Source organism: Canis aureus, chromosome 10 (assembly GCF_053574225.1).
Source record: "Canis aureus isolate CA01 chromosome 10, VMU_Caureus_v.1.0, whole genome shotgun sequence".
Taxonomy (NCBI): Eukaryota; Metazoa; Chordata; class Mammalia; order Carnivora; family Canidae; genus Canis; species Canis aureus.
The window spans coordinates 18,802,886-18,821,460 of NC_135620.1; the positions used below are offsets into that span (position 1 = coordinate 18,802,886).

An 18,575-nucleotide genomic window follows, 5' to 3' on the forward strand; every position below is an offset into this window, starting at 1 on the left:
CCATGCAGAAGGCATGATGAAAGATGTCAAGAGAAATCCTATTTCCAAAGAGAGACTCTTCTACTCTTTCCTATTAATTTTTATTACATATGTTTCACAAAACTTCAAACAAACCTGGATTTTAAAATAAGTAAGAGTGTATTCTTGTCATTTTTAGCACAGAAAACTATTATTTTAGTGTGTATTCATCTTTTATTTATTTGGGAATATGCAAAAATACTGGAAATTTTATCTGAAAAATGAGCAGAAGCTTTTACTAGTATGTATATATGTATACACACATACACTCATATATATACATAGACATATATATATACACACACACATATATGTGTATACACACATATGTGCGCATAAATGATATAGCTTTGGTTCTTCAGAGCTTTCTAGAATAGAAAGAATAATCTTTTCTATCTATCTCAATGATTATCTGTTAGATGCTGAAATTCTATGTGCTCACACATATGCACACACACATACAGAGCGACCAGCTTTGCATCAACCTTCCTAGTGGTGAACGTGCAGAGGACCCCTTCTTCCTCACTTGGCCTGTTCCCAGAGGTGTCAGGTTAAGGGCCAGAATGTGCTTCAAGCCACCTACCACTTGTCTTGAGCAAAATGCTATAGGAGGACCTTAAAGTGAACACTGAGGAAAGCCTAGACCAAAGCATTCACCTTGGGACTTCATTCATTTTGTGCAAAAGCTCAAAACTTATTTAACAGAGAAAGGAAATAAGAGACAAAGTGGCAACAAATGGGATTGCTGGTGGTCTGTGGTGCTCCCTTCTCACATCTCCTATGTGGGCAGAGGGTTTCCTAAGACAGTGAACTCTGCAAGCAGCAGCAGCCACACAGCAGCTACAGAGGACCATACTGTATTCCCTGCCCCTACTGGACACACTGTAGCCAGCTCCCTGTGGCAGAAAGAGGGCAAAAGCATCATGAGTGCTCTGGGGTGGTTGCTCATCACACAGCCATGACCTGGTGTGGGTCACGGCAAAGGAACAAATGATCTTGAAGGTTGGACTCTGAAATAGGAGAAGCCAAAAAGCACAGAGAGTCCTAAGTTTGGAACCTACCTGTGCATCCCGTGGTCCCCTTCTTCACGGAATAACCCAGCTGACAGTGGCAAATGAAGGATCCCTTGGTGTTCTCACATTCCCCAAACATACAGATGTTTGAATTTAAGTCACACTCATTGACATCTAGAAAGTTTATTTTCAATAGTTTGGTTAATACTTGTTCATACTAGGAATCTGAAAGGTCTCTTTTGAACTGAATAGTCTAGTACTGAGATACACAGATAAAAGTTAAAGTATAATCTATTTGCAAGTCATAGTATTATTTTCTAAAATTTTCTTCAAATGAATTCTTCCATTTCAGCTTTCTCATCGTGTAATACATCAGTTTGAATTTTTAAAGTAACTGAAAAAGCCTCTTTCCCTCATGTTTAAATGTGTGTGCACAGATGTAGCATAGGATTCATCCCACTTTTATGGTACCCACCAATGCAGGTTTTCATGTCCATTGAAGCCATGAAGCCATCGTAACACAGACAGCGATACTCCCCAGGAATGTTGGTACATTGGCCACCATCACAGATATCAGGATTATTTTCACATTCATCAATATCTGATGACAGAAAATTACCATTAAATCAAAACAAGAATGGCTTTTAGTAAGCCCAGATATTTTATTTTTTCCCCATCCAGATCGACTCAAAATATCTGGGGCGAGATTTTTGAGATATCATCAGTTAGCTATACGAAGTCTACACAATGTCCTTTCTGTACCTGCGCATGACCTCCCATCTGGCATCAGCGCATACCCCTCGCTACAGCTGCATTCATAGCTGCCTTCGGAATTGGTGCACCGGGTGTCACAACCTCCATTCATGATCATACACTCATCAATATCTGTGAAAACAACATGGCAACTACATTACTTGTCAGGTCTATTTCCTTCAACAAAACAAGCAAAACAAGAAACTTTTTTTTCTCTTCAAATAATGCTTACATGGCTTTGGATTTCTCTCCCTACTACTGTTTGGTTTATCTTTATCTCATTGGTATTTCTTAGTTCTTTCTACTTCCATTTTGATAGCATTCTATTGTACATTTAGCCCCCGGGCCTAGGAGTGAAGAACTCAGAAATGTAGTAGCTGTGGAGTTAGGGTATTTTCCGTGATAGAAGCAGATTCCTTTGCAAACCACAAAACCATGGCATCTTACAGATCTGTTCCCATTCTTAGATTCATGTTTAGGACAAAGGACTTCCATTGGCTTCATTATAATACATTTGATTCCAGGAGTTATCCTAGACCGAGTTGAGAAATACAAGTTCCAGACCCATTTGGCCAATGCTCACCTGTACATCCCTGCCGGTCTGGTGTGGCCTGGTATCCGGGGTTACAGGAGCATTGATAGGTTCCAATCATGTTCACACATTTTCCATTTCTACAGAGATTGTCACTCAGAGAGCATTCATTTATATCTATAAAGAGATGTACAGCATAAATGTTTTTGCAGTAACCACATCACTTAATGTTATCAAGAAATGTTGCGCATGAGCACTGGTCTCCAAAGGGGTTTGTGTACTTCACAGGGAAGTAAGATGATCTCCTGGGGTGTTCAAAGAAAATACTGGAATCTATATTTCTATTATTTCTACCTAAAATGGTATTGTTCAGTAGACCTCTACACTGATGGGCCTCTCTGCTATCCAATACATAGCTGCTATTGAGCATTTGAAGCACAAAAAGAATGATTAAGGACTTGAACTTCTTTTTAAATTTTAATTTTTTAAAGTAATCTCTTCGCCCAATGTAGTGCTCAAACTCACAACCTCAAGATTAAGGGTCACATGTCTACTGACTGAGCCAGCCAGGCGCCCCAGGAATTTAATTTTTAATGTTACCAAATTTTAATTAAATTTAAGTAGCCACATGTGAGTAGTGAACTTTAGACCATGTATATAGCACATGCCAGAAATAAAACTTACTAATATTTAATACATGGATTTACACTGGCATGCTCACCTGGTCTTTATTAGACAGTCACGAGCTGCCTGAATAATGTGCAGTATCCTGAGGGAAGATGACTAGTTCCATAAGCCACAGGGCCTGAGACCAGGGCCCTCACTTGTATGTTTTCATTTTATTGTGTTCAGAGTGCCTCAATAGGTAGACCTGCCATCACCTACTTTAAAATCAAATAACCCCTGTAAGATAGGCAGGTTCCTTATAGAAAACTTCTGCAAAGGTCTGTGGAATCAAATAGTGCTATTAATGCAATTATAAGAGAACAGCAAGAGAATGGTAGAGTGGAAGCTTTCTTTATACAAGCTACTTGTGAGACACAATATAAAGTAAAAACAATAACATAACCAGGTAAAAGGTCTTCTTCATCCCAAATTCTCAAAATTACCAAGAAGACTATGTGACATGTGGATTTAGATCTATTATCATTAAATGCATATTTTATTACATGTGCAAAAATATGTATCTTATATACCTTCAAGGGGTACTTTTTTTAGCTCTAGGATCCATGAAAACAAAATAAACTGAGGTTAGAAACAGGTCTCTGATGCACTGCATCACAGAGTTGAACATATATTCTGTAATCATCTCTATGAAAAAGTTTTAGTACCATGAAATAAAAATATTTAAAACTTTTTCAGTTCACCTTTTAAAAATGCCTATTTAGGGTATGATTTAAGATTCACCTAATATATTAGCAAAGTAATATAAATAGGGTTTACAAATAAATATATGTGTAGTGGATAGGTATGCTCAAATTATGTTTTGAAATAGGGGTGTGCCATCTGCTCTGTTTTAAACCATTCTATCTGCTGACACTTGCAAGAAAGATTTTCTGTGAAGAAAATGTTTCCTGGATATATCGGAGTTTTAAGGCCAGTATACTAGAGCACGGTAGGCCCGGAGGCCTCCATACACTTATCAAAAACAGCAGGCTGGAATGCTCCAAGACCAGCCGTTGATATTCTCACGTCATTCCTGTCACCCCTGTCCCTTAGCTCGGCCGGTGAAGAGATGAGGACCTTTTTGTGACAGGAGAGTGAAGGGGGAGCTCACATGTTCACGTGCACAGGAGCAGACCCCATGATGACAGACATAGGGGTGGAAGAGATCTGAGAAGTGGTGTCAGGTAGATGCACAGGTGAATGCACAAGTGAGCCATCAGGGAGCAGCCCTTCCAACAGCAGCAGCTTTCCTATCCCATCCTCTGTGGAGGAGGGAACTACATGGCCTGACACAGAATCCTCCACACAATCCTTTCAGATGTGCTTGTCATGAAACAGTGGCTAACCAGGACAGTGCTGGTTCCTCTGAGTGTGTCACCGAGGCATTCTCTAATGATGCAGCCCAAATCTAAATACAGGGGCTCTGAATTTCCAATTTTTAACCAGCTAGATTTAATGTGCCTAAAACAACAAGTTTGTTAGAACTGACTCCTGATCTTTACCAGGTGAACCGGGTGGGTTTATGCACTGAGGAGACAAACTCACCCACACAGTCCTCACGTGATGGTGACAGCTCATGTCCCAATGGACAGTCACACTGAAAGCTGCCCTCAGTGTTCACACAGGTACCACCCCTACAAAGGAGAGGGTTACGTTCACATTCGTCAATGTCTGAAAGGTAAAAACGTGAGATCCATTAAAGAACTTTGAGGAAAAAATCTTCACATATGCAGCATGGGGGAAAAAATTATTACCTGAGGTAAGTGGGACTCAAAAGTAAGACACAGGTTTAAGAGGAGATGGGATAATATTCTCATTTCTTCTACTACCAATAAATAAATGGTAAGTTCTTTTCTTAAAGACAGTGAGTTAGTTGCCAAGGAATTTACTGGTACAAAACAAGCAGGCTCACAAGAGATAAAAATAAATAATAGGTTTGTTTCACATAACCCTAAATTCCAGATGCCATATATTGCTATCCATATCACTAATCAAAGTAAAAGAAAAATCACAGACCAGTCACCTTTGAGGTCCCATGTGGTACGTCTAAGGAGTCACTAAATATGGAGCAAAAGGTAGGCAGTACCAAGAGAGTGTGTGGCAACACACAAGTAAAGAAAATAGCATGGGATTTGCACGACCGAATACATTTGGGGTCACCACACAAGGTCAAACATGTTAAACGAATCCCCTGCGGGTAGTCAGCCTGTGTTGGTTTTAGATTCCATGAACAAACAGAACCTAGTGTCAATATCTCACTGCCACTAAGGCACCAAGAAGCTGGGGCTCCCCAGGAGTTATCTAAAAGCAGATTTCCTGTCTGACAATTAAATCTTTCTCTCGCTCACCACAGTGCCTTGCCAAGCATGCTGTTAACAGCTCTGAGACAAGCTAAGGTCAAGCTATCTGGTTTCAAGACTGGACAGGAAGAGCTGAGGCACACTTACCCATGCAGTTCTTCATCATCATGAACCCACTTTCGTAGCCTTCAAAGCACTCACACTCAAAGCTGCCTGGCGTGTTAACACAGATTCCACTTCCACAGAGATCAGGAGAAATCCTGCACTCATCAATGTCTAATTCACAGGGTTTAAGAGAAATGAAAAAAACAGAATGAGATGAGCTGGTATTACGGAGCAGTGAGACAGGTCCGGCCTTCCCAGGGAAGGTGCCAGCGGTATGAAGCTATGTTTGCAGGAGAACAGCTAGAGGCAGAATGGGGCCTGAGGTACATTCCTTTCCCCAACTGCCAAAACTGTCACAGCCAACGGGCAGGTGGTGCTTCTGCCTTTAAGAATTCTGGAATTGTGGATTCCTCTTTGTGGCTTAGAAGTGGTAACGGAGGGATGAACCGAACAACTGCAGTATGAGCCAGACAAGGCAGGTGGCAGATGAGCAAGCAGTAGACACTTGGAATGAAATCCTGTGTGTGAAGAGAGAGCACGGTGGTTCTGCCCACTGGCTCATGCCCCCATGCTCATGGTGTGATATGCCTCCGAGCAGGAGTGGCTAGCAACCACGGAGCACCCAGACAGCCTCAGAGGCCGACATGGCCCACCAACCTCCAGCCAGAGAGTGTACATGGCAGGGCCATGAAATATGCTCCACTGGATGTGGTTCTGTGACATTCAGATGTGGAGAGGCTACTGATTTACTTCGCAAAATAAAAATAAAAATGATATGTTTGTTGCTCTTTATAGGCTATAGAAAATAAGAATCTGCAAGAGCAGCACTGATACCCTCAAAAACAAGATTTTCTGAGAAACATCCCATGCCTGTAACTGAGATCTTTTTTAATGGAGAAGTCCTGTCTATAAAATGTAATTAAGAAAACATGATGTATTTAAAAAAATTTTGTCACAGTAGAAAAAAAAGCTTTTGTTGGCATCTCTTTATTGTGATGGATTTTAATTCTGAAGTTCTTTTATCACAAGATTTATCAGAGGGCAACGTTGTACGTGCTCTCTCAGGGGTCTCAGTCTCAGAATGTCAAATGCTTTCTTCCAGCATTTGGTCTTTATTTATTTCTTTAATTACAGGCAATACTGAAAATATCCTTTTAAACAATATTCTTAACAACATTCACAGATTCAATTAGGCAGCTAACAATACGCATACTGATTCTATTACTTGTTATCTATCAGTATCTAGGAAATGGAAGAGCCATATAAAGAACTAGAATAAACCCATTGGCAGAGCAGGGACACTTTTTGGCTGATATGATGCAGGGGGAGCTGCACAATGTGGAGTGTGGACTCTGGAAGCAGATACCAATGTACTAATCCCAGTTCTATCATCTACAGGGTGAAGAGGCTTGGGAAAATCATTTTATTTCTGGGTGCCTCAATTTCCACATATGCAAAATGGGATGTATAGTATGACCCACCTACTAGGATTTAGTGAATCAGTATTTGTCAAGCATTGAGAACAGAGTGCTATATTCACAGAAGCTGTTTTCTGCAAAAATTGGTATTTTGGAGGAGATAGGTTTGATCTGGTCCTGGAAGCTTGTATAGAAATTCTAGCTTTAGGAACCCCTGGGTGGCAAGGTCAATTGAGCAACCAACTCTGGGTTTCAGCTCAGGTCATGATCTCAGGGTCTTAAGATCAAGCCCCACATTGGGCTCCAAGCTCAGTGAGGCATCTGCTGGAGTTTTTCTCTCCCTCTCCCTCTGTCCTCCCTCAGGCTCCTTCACTCTAAAATATAAAAAATAAATATTTTTTAAAAAATAAATTCTAACTTTAAAGAAGTGGAATGAATAGAAGGACAAGTGTCTAGGTGAAGAAAAAAATGCATTTCAGAAAATAGTACGTTGTAGAGTGGCTGGATGGCAGAGGCTGACCGTTAGCACAGGGACAGGTAGGATGGGTGTGGTTATGGAGGATGCCCAAAGAAGGTGGGCTTTAAATGCTGTGAAGAACGGCAGCCAACAGCATCCCACTGTCCTCTCACGTTATATACTGTAACACCGCAGTGTGACCAACAAATATCTGTTGTATGCAGTTAAAGGCAGTGAGTTTCAGAGTTATTAAGTAACTTGGCTAATTTCACACCAGAAAGAGGAAGTGGAGTCAGAACTGGAATAACCCTGTCTTTATCCAGGTTTAAGATTATGTGAGTCACTGGAATGTGCTCTGTGGGAAGTAACACATGGTGGTTGGTGAACGTGACAGATCAGATGGGACAGTCCATGAAGACACTGGAAGAATCTGACATGCAATGAGTACCACCATGTGTTGCCCAGTTCCCCTTGAGGAAGGAAGGACTAATTCATCTCTCCCACGCTGCTGCTGGGGGCTTTGGGGGCACAAAGCCCTGAGATATAAAGTATCTTCAAGAAATGCCTCAGCTAAGAGGACCCTTCCTCACAGTCACACCTGTTCTCTGGGTAGATTCATCCAAAGATGGGCCATGCCAGTCCATAAATACCTACCTGCTTTGCCCTAGCCCTACATAGTTGTGATGGGACATCCTAGATCCAGAGCTCCCAGTGGGGTGGGCTGAGGACCATACTGGGGCTTATGGTCACCCAGCTGCCCCCTCCGCCTGCTTCTGCTTCCTTCCCTCCCCTAGGTATTGATCCCAAGAGCAATCCCCAGGAACTTGTCTATGCACTAATCTCTGCTCAGAGTCCGTTTCCTGGGGAGCTGAGCTGGCACCTGCGATAGTTTTGAAGAAAGAGGACAGTACTTGAAACAGTCCCTGCAATGGAGACCACATATAACTTTATCCTTGTCCAAGAGAGGGAGAGGTCAAAATGAAGTCTGAGGCCTCTATGCTGAGTGAAAGGATGCTATTGCTACGTACAAGGAAGACCCTAGGCAGAGAAGGGGCAGGGTTGAGACAGAGGGAGGCTAAAGCCAAGGGGAGCTGCCAACGGTTCAAGTGCGGCAGCAGCACTCGGCAGAGGAGAGAACGGGCTCACATCCAGGAGTCTGCTCAGCAGAGCCCGTCTGTGATGGCATGGGGGCACCGGCAGCTGGGAGAGGCAGAGGACTCTGGAAAATGCTATGGGCAGAAAGAAGCTATGAAGATGAGAGAAGAAACATCGTAGGCATAGAAGGATGATGGAAGACAGGGATGTACCATGGAGATCAAGGGAGAAGAAAGTGGAGGAGGGGAAGTGGCCAGGAGAGGCCATGGAGAATATGCACCAGGATAAAGGGATTTTTTTTTTTTTTAACTCAACAAAGGTGTTCTGAGAGAGAGTGTATATGTGCCTGAATGAGGGAGGACAGAAGTTAAAATTACATGGGTTTACAAAGCAAATGGCTCTTCAGGAGAGAGAGGAGAGAGAAAAGCAGGGAAATGGGGTGGCAGTACAAGGGAGGAAATGGTGGAGGAAATGGTTTGAACTTGTTATTAGGTCCAGGGAAAGTAAGAGGAAAGAGAGGGAGGTGCTTCAGAGAGAGGAGGGAGTGTGCTCACAAGGGCTAGAGAAGGAGTAGCCACAGTTGAGGGCATGTGGAAGACTGGAAAACTGTGGAAGAGTAGAAATCTCACTGCCACAGAGAGGGGTGTGCAGGAAGAGATCTGGCCATGAAAGTGGAGGTCAAGAAAGAAGAGAGGCAGCAGCAGAGGTCTGAAAGGACATGTGGGCCAGAGGAGGTTTAGAGGTGGAGCGGAGAGTCAGTCAAGGGTGAAGAGGTGAACAATGTCGCAGAGCAGCCTAGAGTCTGGCTGAAGGCAATGGTGTGAGGTGCAGGTAGGTGCTCCCAGACCGAACGCTGGAGAGCCAAGCAGGGAAGCCACGTGGGAGTGAGGAGCTAGGGCAGCAGGAGAGGTGGACACTACAATTTGGAAATGCTCTGGGGATGGGGAGGCAACACGGGACCCCAGTACCTCATGCAGCAGGGAGTGAGGAGGGAGTCAGAAGCATGCTTCACGGGGATCAGAACACAGCTGCAGGGGTGAGGGCAAGAGGGAAGGAAGCAGTCCAAGGAGAACATGAATAGAGTTGTGAAAATAAGATCTTGAAGATAGATTTCAAGTGTCTGGACTAATTTATTTAATACCGTAGAAAAATTGGGACTTTATCTTTTTAAACTAAAGGGAACAGGTATGGACAGGGATATAGATGGCAACTGGAGCTCTTCACAGGTGAGTAAAGGAAGTTACAACCGCTCTGTTACAAACTTTAAAATCCTTGACAGATACTATATATCATTTATACAATCAATGACTGCTATAGTCTTCAGTATTCATTATCCTGGAAATCCTATTTTTATGTTGTTCCTCAGGTAAAACAGCATCTTCATGCTGTTGTGCAGCTCCCACAATAACTGGTCAGTAAGAGAAGTGATTTAAGAGCAGGGGGAAAAAAAGCAAAAAGCAAAATAGGAGCTTTTTTGAAAGGCAGCACTTTCCACCAGCAGAAGAAGGAGAGCCAGGGTTTGCCAAATACGACAAAAGAGCTGGCTTACCTGTGCAGTTTCTTTCCTCCATGTCCAGAGCAAAGCCACTGTTGCAACGGCACTTGAAGCTCCCAATGGTATTTCTGCACTTTCCATAGGTGCACATCCCAGGAAAGGCTTTGCATTCATTGATATCTGAGAACAGAACAAAGCAGGAATGTAGAGCCACTTGATATAAAAGAACAGGTTCCTTAGTTAAAACTGAAAATCTATCACCATGGAAAATCATGTTCTCAGGTCCAAACAGGGGCTCTCAACATTGTCAGTGATCACATGGATGCCACATAGAAAGTTGTAGAAGCAAAAAGATTCTGCACTTTTAATGAAGAGTTCTGATCTCTTTCTCTCTGACCATTTGTCAGATAAGGTTTAGGGGGCGGATAGGGAGCTTTTTCGCTATGTCAGGGCTGCATCTGGTCAGGCTGTGCGAGGGAAAGCAGAGAGACAGTGTGGAATGATGGATGAAAAGTGGGATTAGTGGCAAGTTTTACAATTCTTTACTTCAATAACAGCCTATATATAGGTGATTTATATTCCTGGGCCGTAAGGCTGGCCACAAATCACATTTAACAAAGAAAACAAAGTGGCAAATTATAGGCTTAAAGCAAAACCAACTCTGAGAGACTGTGGGAGGTGAGCTTCAGTGCACAGGTCAAGGTGACCCTGACGGTTACCTTTGTAAAATGGCCGCCCTGTGAGAACGTCCCCTCTGTTAGCAAAGCCCGGCCCCCGGGGGCACAGCGTCTCATACTCCTTGGTGCCGGGTTTGGGGCATTCCTCACACTCTGTGCCCCAAGCTGCCCCAACTGCACAGCAGCAGGCATCCATGCGAAACTTTCCAGGAACAGGATGGACACATTCATCTTCATCCCACTTCAAGTAACACTGCTCCATGCGGATGTCTACATGGCAAGTGAAATCACACTGTGAGATGAAGGTGTCACATTCATTGACCACTCATATCCTGAGTTTCTGCTAGGCACCTGGCATGATGCCCAGCTCGGAATGGTAACAGGTAAGACGCAGAGTCCCTGACCTCCTGGAATAGACTCTGTAATGACAGTCACTTAAAGAGAGCAAAAGTGGGTTCTCTTCAGTATTAATTTTCACAAGACACCTTCCTTCTTCAAGGAACCAAAGAAGAAAAGGTTCCTTTGTGACCAAACTCTTTCACATCATCACCCATGATCCGTTTTTTGTATTGCTCACTTTAGAAAGAATGAGATAATTTAGTGATAGATTCTTCTCATTCACTGAATTGCTTAAAATAGCTTGTGAACAGATCTGTCATGTCTCAGTGAGAAATAAATGATCAACTGTAATCTACTTGCCAACTCGGGACAACTATTAAAACAGCTTTACAAGGGAAAAAGAATGTTTTTGCATTTAAAGTTTTTTTTCTGTCAAATTTACTTTTTGCATCATGGTCTTTGTCCTGTGTTATGTAAATCTGCCCTAGTAAGGAGCCAAATTATTTGTTCAAATGTCACACTTTCCCTTCCATCTTGAAACGTACCAGGACCTGAGAAGACTGACAAGTCATGAGATAGGATAAATTAGCATGGTCTATAAATAACAAATTTATCTGTTAATCAACAGAGCTGTTGGTCCAACTACAAACAGTTGGCTATGTGGATAAAGAGAGCCAAACAGTTTTCTTTAATCAAATAATAGGTTTTATTTGATGAAAGCATTTCAAGACATTAAATCTTTTCCTAAACCTGACAACTGTTTAACAGAGTAAAACATCCCTAATGGAAATATAAACATAAACAAATAAATGTGTTTACTATTTTAGTTACTGTCACCACTGATTCTGTCAAGAGCTCAAGCAAAGGTAGCATTAACTTGAGCAACCTCCTCTGGCATACAGCCAAATATGCTTCCAAGGATAGTTAATTAAAAAGCCCTGTTTTCATTTTTTAAATTTAATTTTATTATTATTATTATTTAAGACTATAAAAAGTCCTGTTATTAAAGAAAGAAATAAAAAAATTTTAAAAAATAAAGAAAGAAAGCATTGTGGTAAATTTTCATTTTGATTTGGTAGACTGAATACAAGTATTCACAGTAGATGATGCCACCTTATGTATCAGCACGGATGCCAACCCCAAAGCCATGCTCTCCATCATTGTGAGGTATGACAGTAATCCACATTGTGAGGTATGACAGTAATCCACAGAGTCTCATGACTTCAAGGCACCCAGTGGCTGTTCTCAGCCACAGCCAACCCCATCTAACACTGTCACCAGGAAAGTAAGGATCTTATTAGCAAGATATACAAGTTTTATTTAGGTACTCCGAGAACTATGGACTGAGTTAAACTGTTTCTGAGGTCACTCAAGTAATTTGCTCAAGAAGTGAGATTAAGTAAAAAAATGAAACAAATTCCTACCCCCAAAACCAATTGAACTTAATATGTAAAGAAAGAGTTATGAGAGCCTGCCAGAGTAATCCTGCGTCTTTGATACACAGATCCATATCATTTTTGCCTCAGGAATCAAAACACAGTACACTGGTCACATATGGCTTTGAAATGTTTTCACCAACTTGTGCAGAAATTAAAATGTGCATTTTGAAACCTCTGGATAGTATATGTGCTCTAGAGTTTGCTGCGGTCCTCACTACTCCTTCTTACCGCCTTGCTCACTCATTTATGTCACCTGCCAGATCCTGGAACTATTTGAATTTGGACCTCTGATCTAGATCAGTTTCTATCAAAGCAGTTTATCTCTACTTCGGTTCTCAGGATATTTTATGTTTCTCAAATGTCAGTCTCTCCTTGAAACTTCCTTACATGCCCAGCCACAATTCATTTTTGTAGCATAATTCAAGTAGTGACCAAAAGATTTAATCAAAGTACCTGGATAAGACTCCAATATATCCTCTTAGAACATTATGAAAGGTTCAACTTTGAGTGATATTATTGGGTATTTATTTTATTGAGTGATAATTTACAATCATGATATATCTTCACATATAGCATCCTTTGGTTACTGAAAGCAATTTGATATTAATCATCTGACTATACCTACGTTATTATTTGACATCTTCAAAAGAGACTTTATTTTTTCTAAGCTTTTTTTAGATAATTTAACAATAAAAATCTGAAAATAATTTTTATTATTGGATGTTAGAAATTATAATTTCTAATGAATTCCATGTGACTTTATAGTCATACTTTGTATTCTAATTTAAATATACTATTAAAAATTAGCTTAAAATTAAATTGTGTTAATTATAATAACTAACCTGTATGGTTCTGCAAATATTTTGTATTACTAACTTTAAAAATCACCTATATATTTAAATACCTTAAAGATCTTTTTTTTTTAAGATCTTTGAATCTAACAATGTCATTGCTCTTATTTTGTCTTCAAGCATAAAGTTCAAATACAAACCTATATAAAATTATTTTACAAATTAAAAACTTACTGTTCTATAGCATATTGGAAAAAAGGCCCTTAAGTTAATAAAACATTATTTAGATACAATAGAGAATTAAGAAAAGTTTCTTTTTCAGTCATGGAATTCAGATTCAGTTAAATATGACCCGGATAATGATAAAGTCAACTAGGTATTTCTGCTTTTATTTCTATTTATTTATTTGAAGTAATCTCTATACCCAACATGGGCTTGAACTCATGGCCCTGAGATCAAGAGTCACATGCTTTACCAGGTAAGCCAGCCAGGCACCTCTCAAAAAGGCATTTCTATACAATGATGTTGAAAGAGCTTCCTCATTTTAGATCTTTACAAAATAAAGCATTAGGAAAACTTAAACTCTAAGGTGGTAAAGGAAGGACTAGGATTGGGCAGTGTTTTCAGAGAGAAACAACAATAACCTTGTCTATGACCTTCCCCACTCAGAGTGCACTAAGAGTGCAGCTGCTAATGAACTGATGATAAATGTTGACCCTAAACACTAGTCTCCAATTTTTCTTTTATGTTCAAAGTATACATGGTTCTCTTAACCCACTGGCCAGTGTGAAACAAAGACTGAACTGCTTAAAATATCTGATTAAAGAAAGTAACTTTTGAGATAGGTTTTGAGCAGTACCAACTTTCTGTATTCTACAGAAACCATGTCACTTAAACAACATTCACTTTAAAAATATCCTCTAGCGATTTCTCCCGATCAGATATTCCATTTAAAGTCAGTTTTCCAGCTAGAGACCCAATGATTTTGAAGTGGTCAATGCCCAAGAAATAAGAAAAATTCATCGCTGATTTCATGCATAAATACATAAAGACATGAATCTTACCCAAACACACACGGCCAGTTCCATCCAACGTAAGGCCTTCAGGGCACTCACAATGAAAAGATCCTTTGCTATTGACACAGCGTCCATTTGGACAAACGCCAGGAAATACCTCACACTCGTTAACGTCTGCAGGGAAATAAAGCAAGCAGAGGGATAAAGATGTTAGAAATAGAAAAAGCAGGTGTAGTCTTCCCATAGAGCATATTCAATCTGTAATACAATGTGGATTATTACTTGAGTTGAACAGAAATATTCCACAACGCAACCCCTGGGTTTCCTAGGCACCAGCTGCGAAAATTACCACAGCCTTGCCTGTCCATAAAATGGCCCAGACATGCGCCTTTCCCAGCTGTTTTGTGCCTCAGTGCCTAATGATGTCCCCATGAAAAATCAGCAGCATAAAAAAAGGAGAGATGGGGAACTCTATGCTGTTTTCCTAGAGTATTAACCTAAAGCATTTGTAGATTACACTGAGTATTTTTACTGTAATTTCAAGGCTTTTAAAAATGATAAATATCTCCAGTGTGGATGTTCATTTTACATACTGCTCTAAAGACTTACAGTAACGTCCAAGTATACACTTACCTTCGCAAGAGACGCCTTTAATCCTGGCAAACCCTCTTGGGCAAGCTGTATCTGTGAGAACAAAAGGACACATATTTACTTCATTATAAAAGAAAATGTAACTGTTTTAAGTTCAAGAGACAGTAGAGTGGAATCTTAGCTGAACTGAAAAAAACCCACAAGCTGGGGTTTTGAAGCCAAGGATTCCAGGTGTCCTCCACACAGTTCAGGGTAGCACACGACACACGATGCTAACTCCTGTTGGTGTTGACTCATACTGAGATTCTCAGAGTCTTCCTACAATTTGTTTTTGTTTTCACATTGCCAGCTGAATTACAAGTAAATAAGTAAAAGGATTTATTTATTTTTTTATTTTTATTTTTTTTAATTTTATTTATTTATGATAGTCACACACACAGAGAGAGAGAGAGAGAGAGAGAGAGAGAGAGGCAGAGACACAGGCAGAGGGAGAAGCAGGCTCCATGCACCGGGAGCCCGACGTGGGATTCGATCCCGGGTCTCCAGGATCGCGCCCTGGGCCAAAGGCAGGCGCCAAACCGCTGCGCCACCCAGGGATCCCCAATAAGTAAAAGGATTTAAAGGAAAGAGACATCTCATTCTACTTGGACATGTTCAAACAAGAGTTCTGGAGGATACTAACAGTCACCCAGCAGCTAAATTCCAGCTAATTCCCTTTCTTATTTAAAATGCTCTAAAAGTCTGCTTCCAGTGAAAGGATAAAAAAAAATACATATTTCAACAAGTGAATCAATTTCACCAGAGAAGACATTTTAGGGAAGTAATGATCTTATGGTCTTCCTCACTATGCAATGCAGAGTCAAACAGGTGCCTGCCTAGTTGAAGGAACAGCTTTCAGTGAGAAGCCCAGAAGGAGCTCTTGGGACAGGCTCCCACCTAGTTCACAACGTTCACAGGGGCTCCCCCAGGCAGCTCCAAGTGTGGCACAGCATTCAGATTTCAGAGTGGCTCCATTAATGTTCACCTCACAGCGGTTGTCCTGGATGTTGAGCCAACACGTCCCTTTCAGGCTATCTGAAAAGGAATAGGAAGAGATGGCGAGCTCTCATCTCTGAAAGTAATATAATTCACTTATATACAACAAAAGCATTATTTTAAAAATCTTTTAATGTATATTTTTTGAGCATATTTATGTGTACGTTTATTTAAAATACAGTATATTACATACATGTAAATCAAATAATTGTAGCATGTACATCTCACACGACAGGACAATTAATACAATTATATCTGCTGATACTCTATGAGTGGCACTATTGTCCAAGATTTTATGCTGGTACTTACAAACTCAGTGTGCTACCATGATAAGATCATTACTTGTGTGAAAAACACTGATAAGATTTTATCTTTTACGATAAACGCGTTGATACTTAAGATTTTACCAAGTAAAATTCCTTAGTTTCCTTTCCTTGTAACCCACCAAACATACTACACACAATTTATGTCCTATTACAAAGAAAGTAGTATTACTCTAAATGAAGATAATTATTTGATGAATAATCTACAAAAAATGGACAAGATAAAGAAAAGAAACATCACCTATAAAGCCACCACTTAAGGTACACCAGAGATGTATTTTCTTTCAGGGGTTTGCCTATATATACTGTATGTATAGCTTTATCTCTAGTTCCAAAAGAAAATGCTTATGGTAAACTATGTGAAGAAATAGTAGAGACAATATAAAAAGGATTTGTATCCAACCGTCTAGGACTACTACTCTTACATTTTCATTTCCACACCAAATTTAAGTGAGGATCCTCCTGCGACTGCTGAATAGCTGGTTTTGGAATGGCCACAAGGAATTCAGTCAAAGTTGACAGGGCCAATACAAATAAGGTAAAATTAATCATACACAAAATCATTCTCCTTGCAGTACTGTGGTTCTCAATTCAGATAATGTGTAACATGACCAAGGTTCTTGTTAAAATGCAGGTCACCAGTGTGCAGGTATGCAGCCTGGGAGCCTGCATTTGACCAGCTTCTCAAGTGAACACTATGCAGGTGGTGTGTACAACATTTTGATGGAAGCTTAACAGCAACCTGCAGCACATAGCCTTGGAGAACAATAAAGAAAAAGTCTATTCTTAGAGTATGTACCTCAAAGTTCATTTAATAATATGAGTAAAGTTTCACTGCTAGATTCAACAATAAAAGAGAAGCATAATAGGAAACACAGAGAATTACAGTGAAACTGGCAGAGCCAGGAAGGAAGAAGCTGTAGTTTCTGATTCCTGATTGGACACAAGCAGGTAAGAGGAAGTCACGCCTCCCCAAAGCCTCAGGGACAGAGGTGAGAAGAAAACAACTGCATCCCTTGACTGGATGCAGAAATGGATGGAGCAAAACCGTGGAGAAGAGCTAGATGTTCACTTTGCTTTTTTCTACTTTGAGATTCAGTTTGGGTGAAAACCAGGGTGCAAATGAAAAAGACTTTTTTACCAGGTCATTTTTATCAGGTATCAAATTATAGCCTTCTTATAGGCTTTTCACATGTTCATTTACTTATTTGTTAAAACAGCCTCTAAGTATGTATAATTTGCAGATGAGAAAACCATAGGCTCATGAAGGTCAACTAGTTTACCCAAGGTCACCCAGCTAATATAGTGTCACCATCACAAGTCAAAGCTGCATAGTCTAATTTCAGAGGCTCTACTTCGTAACTTCATGCTTCTTTTGGCTGGTATGGTATTAAAGCTTAAAAGTTACAAAATACACTGATACACATACACATAGATACATATTCATCTCTCTGGCTCTGGTTGTTTTTCTGTGTATGTACAGATGCACACATGCACACATTGTGTACTTATATGGTTGTGTGGTCAGGGGCTGGTTAAGAACTCTGAAAAAAAAAATAAAGCAGGATGAGCAGTATTGAGGGTGTACATGATCCAAGCAGAAGTTTTTTAAATGGTCTACAGTAGTCAGAGAAGTTCTGAGAAGGGACCTTTGAGTGAAGACTGTAGGGTGGCAAATATCAAGAAAATAAAGATAATATAGAGGCTACAGTAATAATCAAAAAGAGAAATACTAGGGGCTTGGATTGCAGAGTGGTGGTGGTGAGAAATGATTGGAATATAGATAAATGTCAAATACAATCGACAGGAATTGCTGATGGATTCAGTGTGGTATTTGAAAGAAAGACATTAAAGATGAGCCCATGGGAAGGGAGAAGAAATGTGTGGGAAATATCAGAAAGGGAGACAGAACGTAAAGACTGCTAACTCTGGGAAACGAACTAGGGGTGGTAGAAGGGGAGGAGGGCGGGGGGTGGGAGTGAATGGGTGACGGGCACTGGGTGTTATTCTGTATGATAGTAAATTGAACACCAATAAAAAAATAAATTAAAAAAAAATAAAGATGAGCCCAAGGTTTTGGGGCTGCTGATTGGAAAAATGGAATTTCCATTTGCCAAAACAGAAATGATTCTAGGAAACACAGGTTCAAGCCAAAAAATAGGGACTGTTGTTTTGGCCATGCTAAATCTGAAGTATACATTAGGCATCCAAATGGAAACAGTGTGTAGACAGTTGGAAATACAAACATGGAATCAGTGGGGAGGTTAAAAAAATGAGAGATACATCTGAGGGTCAGTGTAGAGGCCATCTGAGCAAGAGTACAAACAGGGAAGCCAAGAAGTTCAAGGACTGACCAGGGAGTCACTTCAAGCCGAAAGGCAGGAGGATATGGAAGACATAACAAAGGAAACTGAGCACAAGGGGCCAGAAAAGAGAAAGGAGAAGAGAAAACCAAAAATGCAAAACTTCTTGAGAAGGGGTGAATGAAGAGCTAACAGTGAAGATAAGAAAG

At 40.5% G+C, this 18,575-nt stretch overlaps 1 protein-coding gene across 1 annotated transcript in view; it reads right to left on the minus strand.

The window, feature by feature from the left end:
* The window catches only part of FBN2 (fibrillin 2), a 242,819-nt gene that overhangs the window by 58,870 nt on the left and 165,374 nt on the right, over positions 1 to 18,575 (minus strand). Inside the window, exons 21-31 of the mRNA XM_077911529.1 lie at positions 15,642 to 15,779; positions 14,748 to 14,798; positions 14,163 to 14,288; positions 10,572 to 10,799; positions 9,907 to 10,032; positions 5,430 to 5,558; positions 4,528 to 4,653; positions 2,368 to 2,493; positions 1,794 to 1,916; positions 1,507 to 1,632; positions 1,080 to 1,205 (exon numbers count right to left, since the gene is read on the minus strand). Of these exons, the coding sequence (XP_077767655.1) occupies positions 1,080 to 1,205; positions 1,507 to 1,632; positions 1,794 to 1,916; positions 2,368 to 2,493; positions 4,528 to 4,653; positions 5,430 to 5,558; positions 9,907 to 10,032; positions 10,572 to 10,799; positions 14,163 to 14,288; positions 14,748 to 14,798; positions 15,642 to 15,779 (1,425 nt within the window). The remainder of the gene's footprint in view (positions 1 to 1,079; positions 1,206 to 1,506; positions 1,633 to 1,793; positions 1,917 to 2,367; positions 2,494 to 4,527; positions 4,654 to 5,429; positions 5,559 to 9,906; positions 10,033 to 10,571; positions 10,800 to 14,162; positions 14,289 to 14,747; positions 14,799 to 15,641; positions 15,780 to 18,575) is intronic.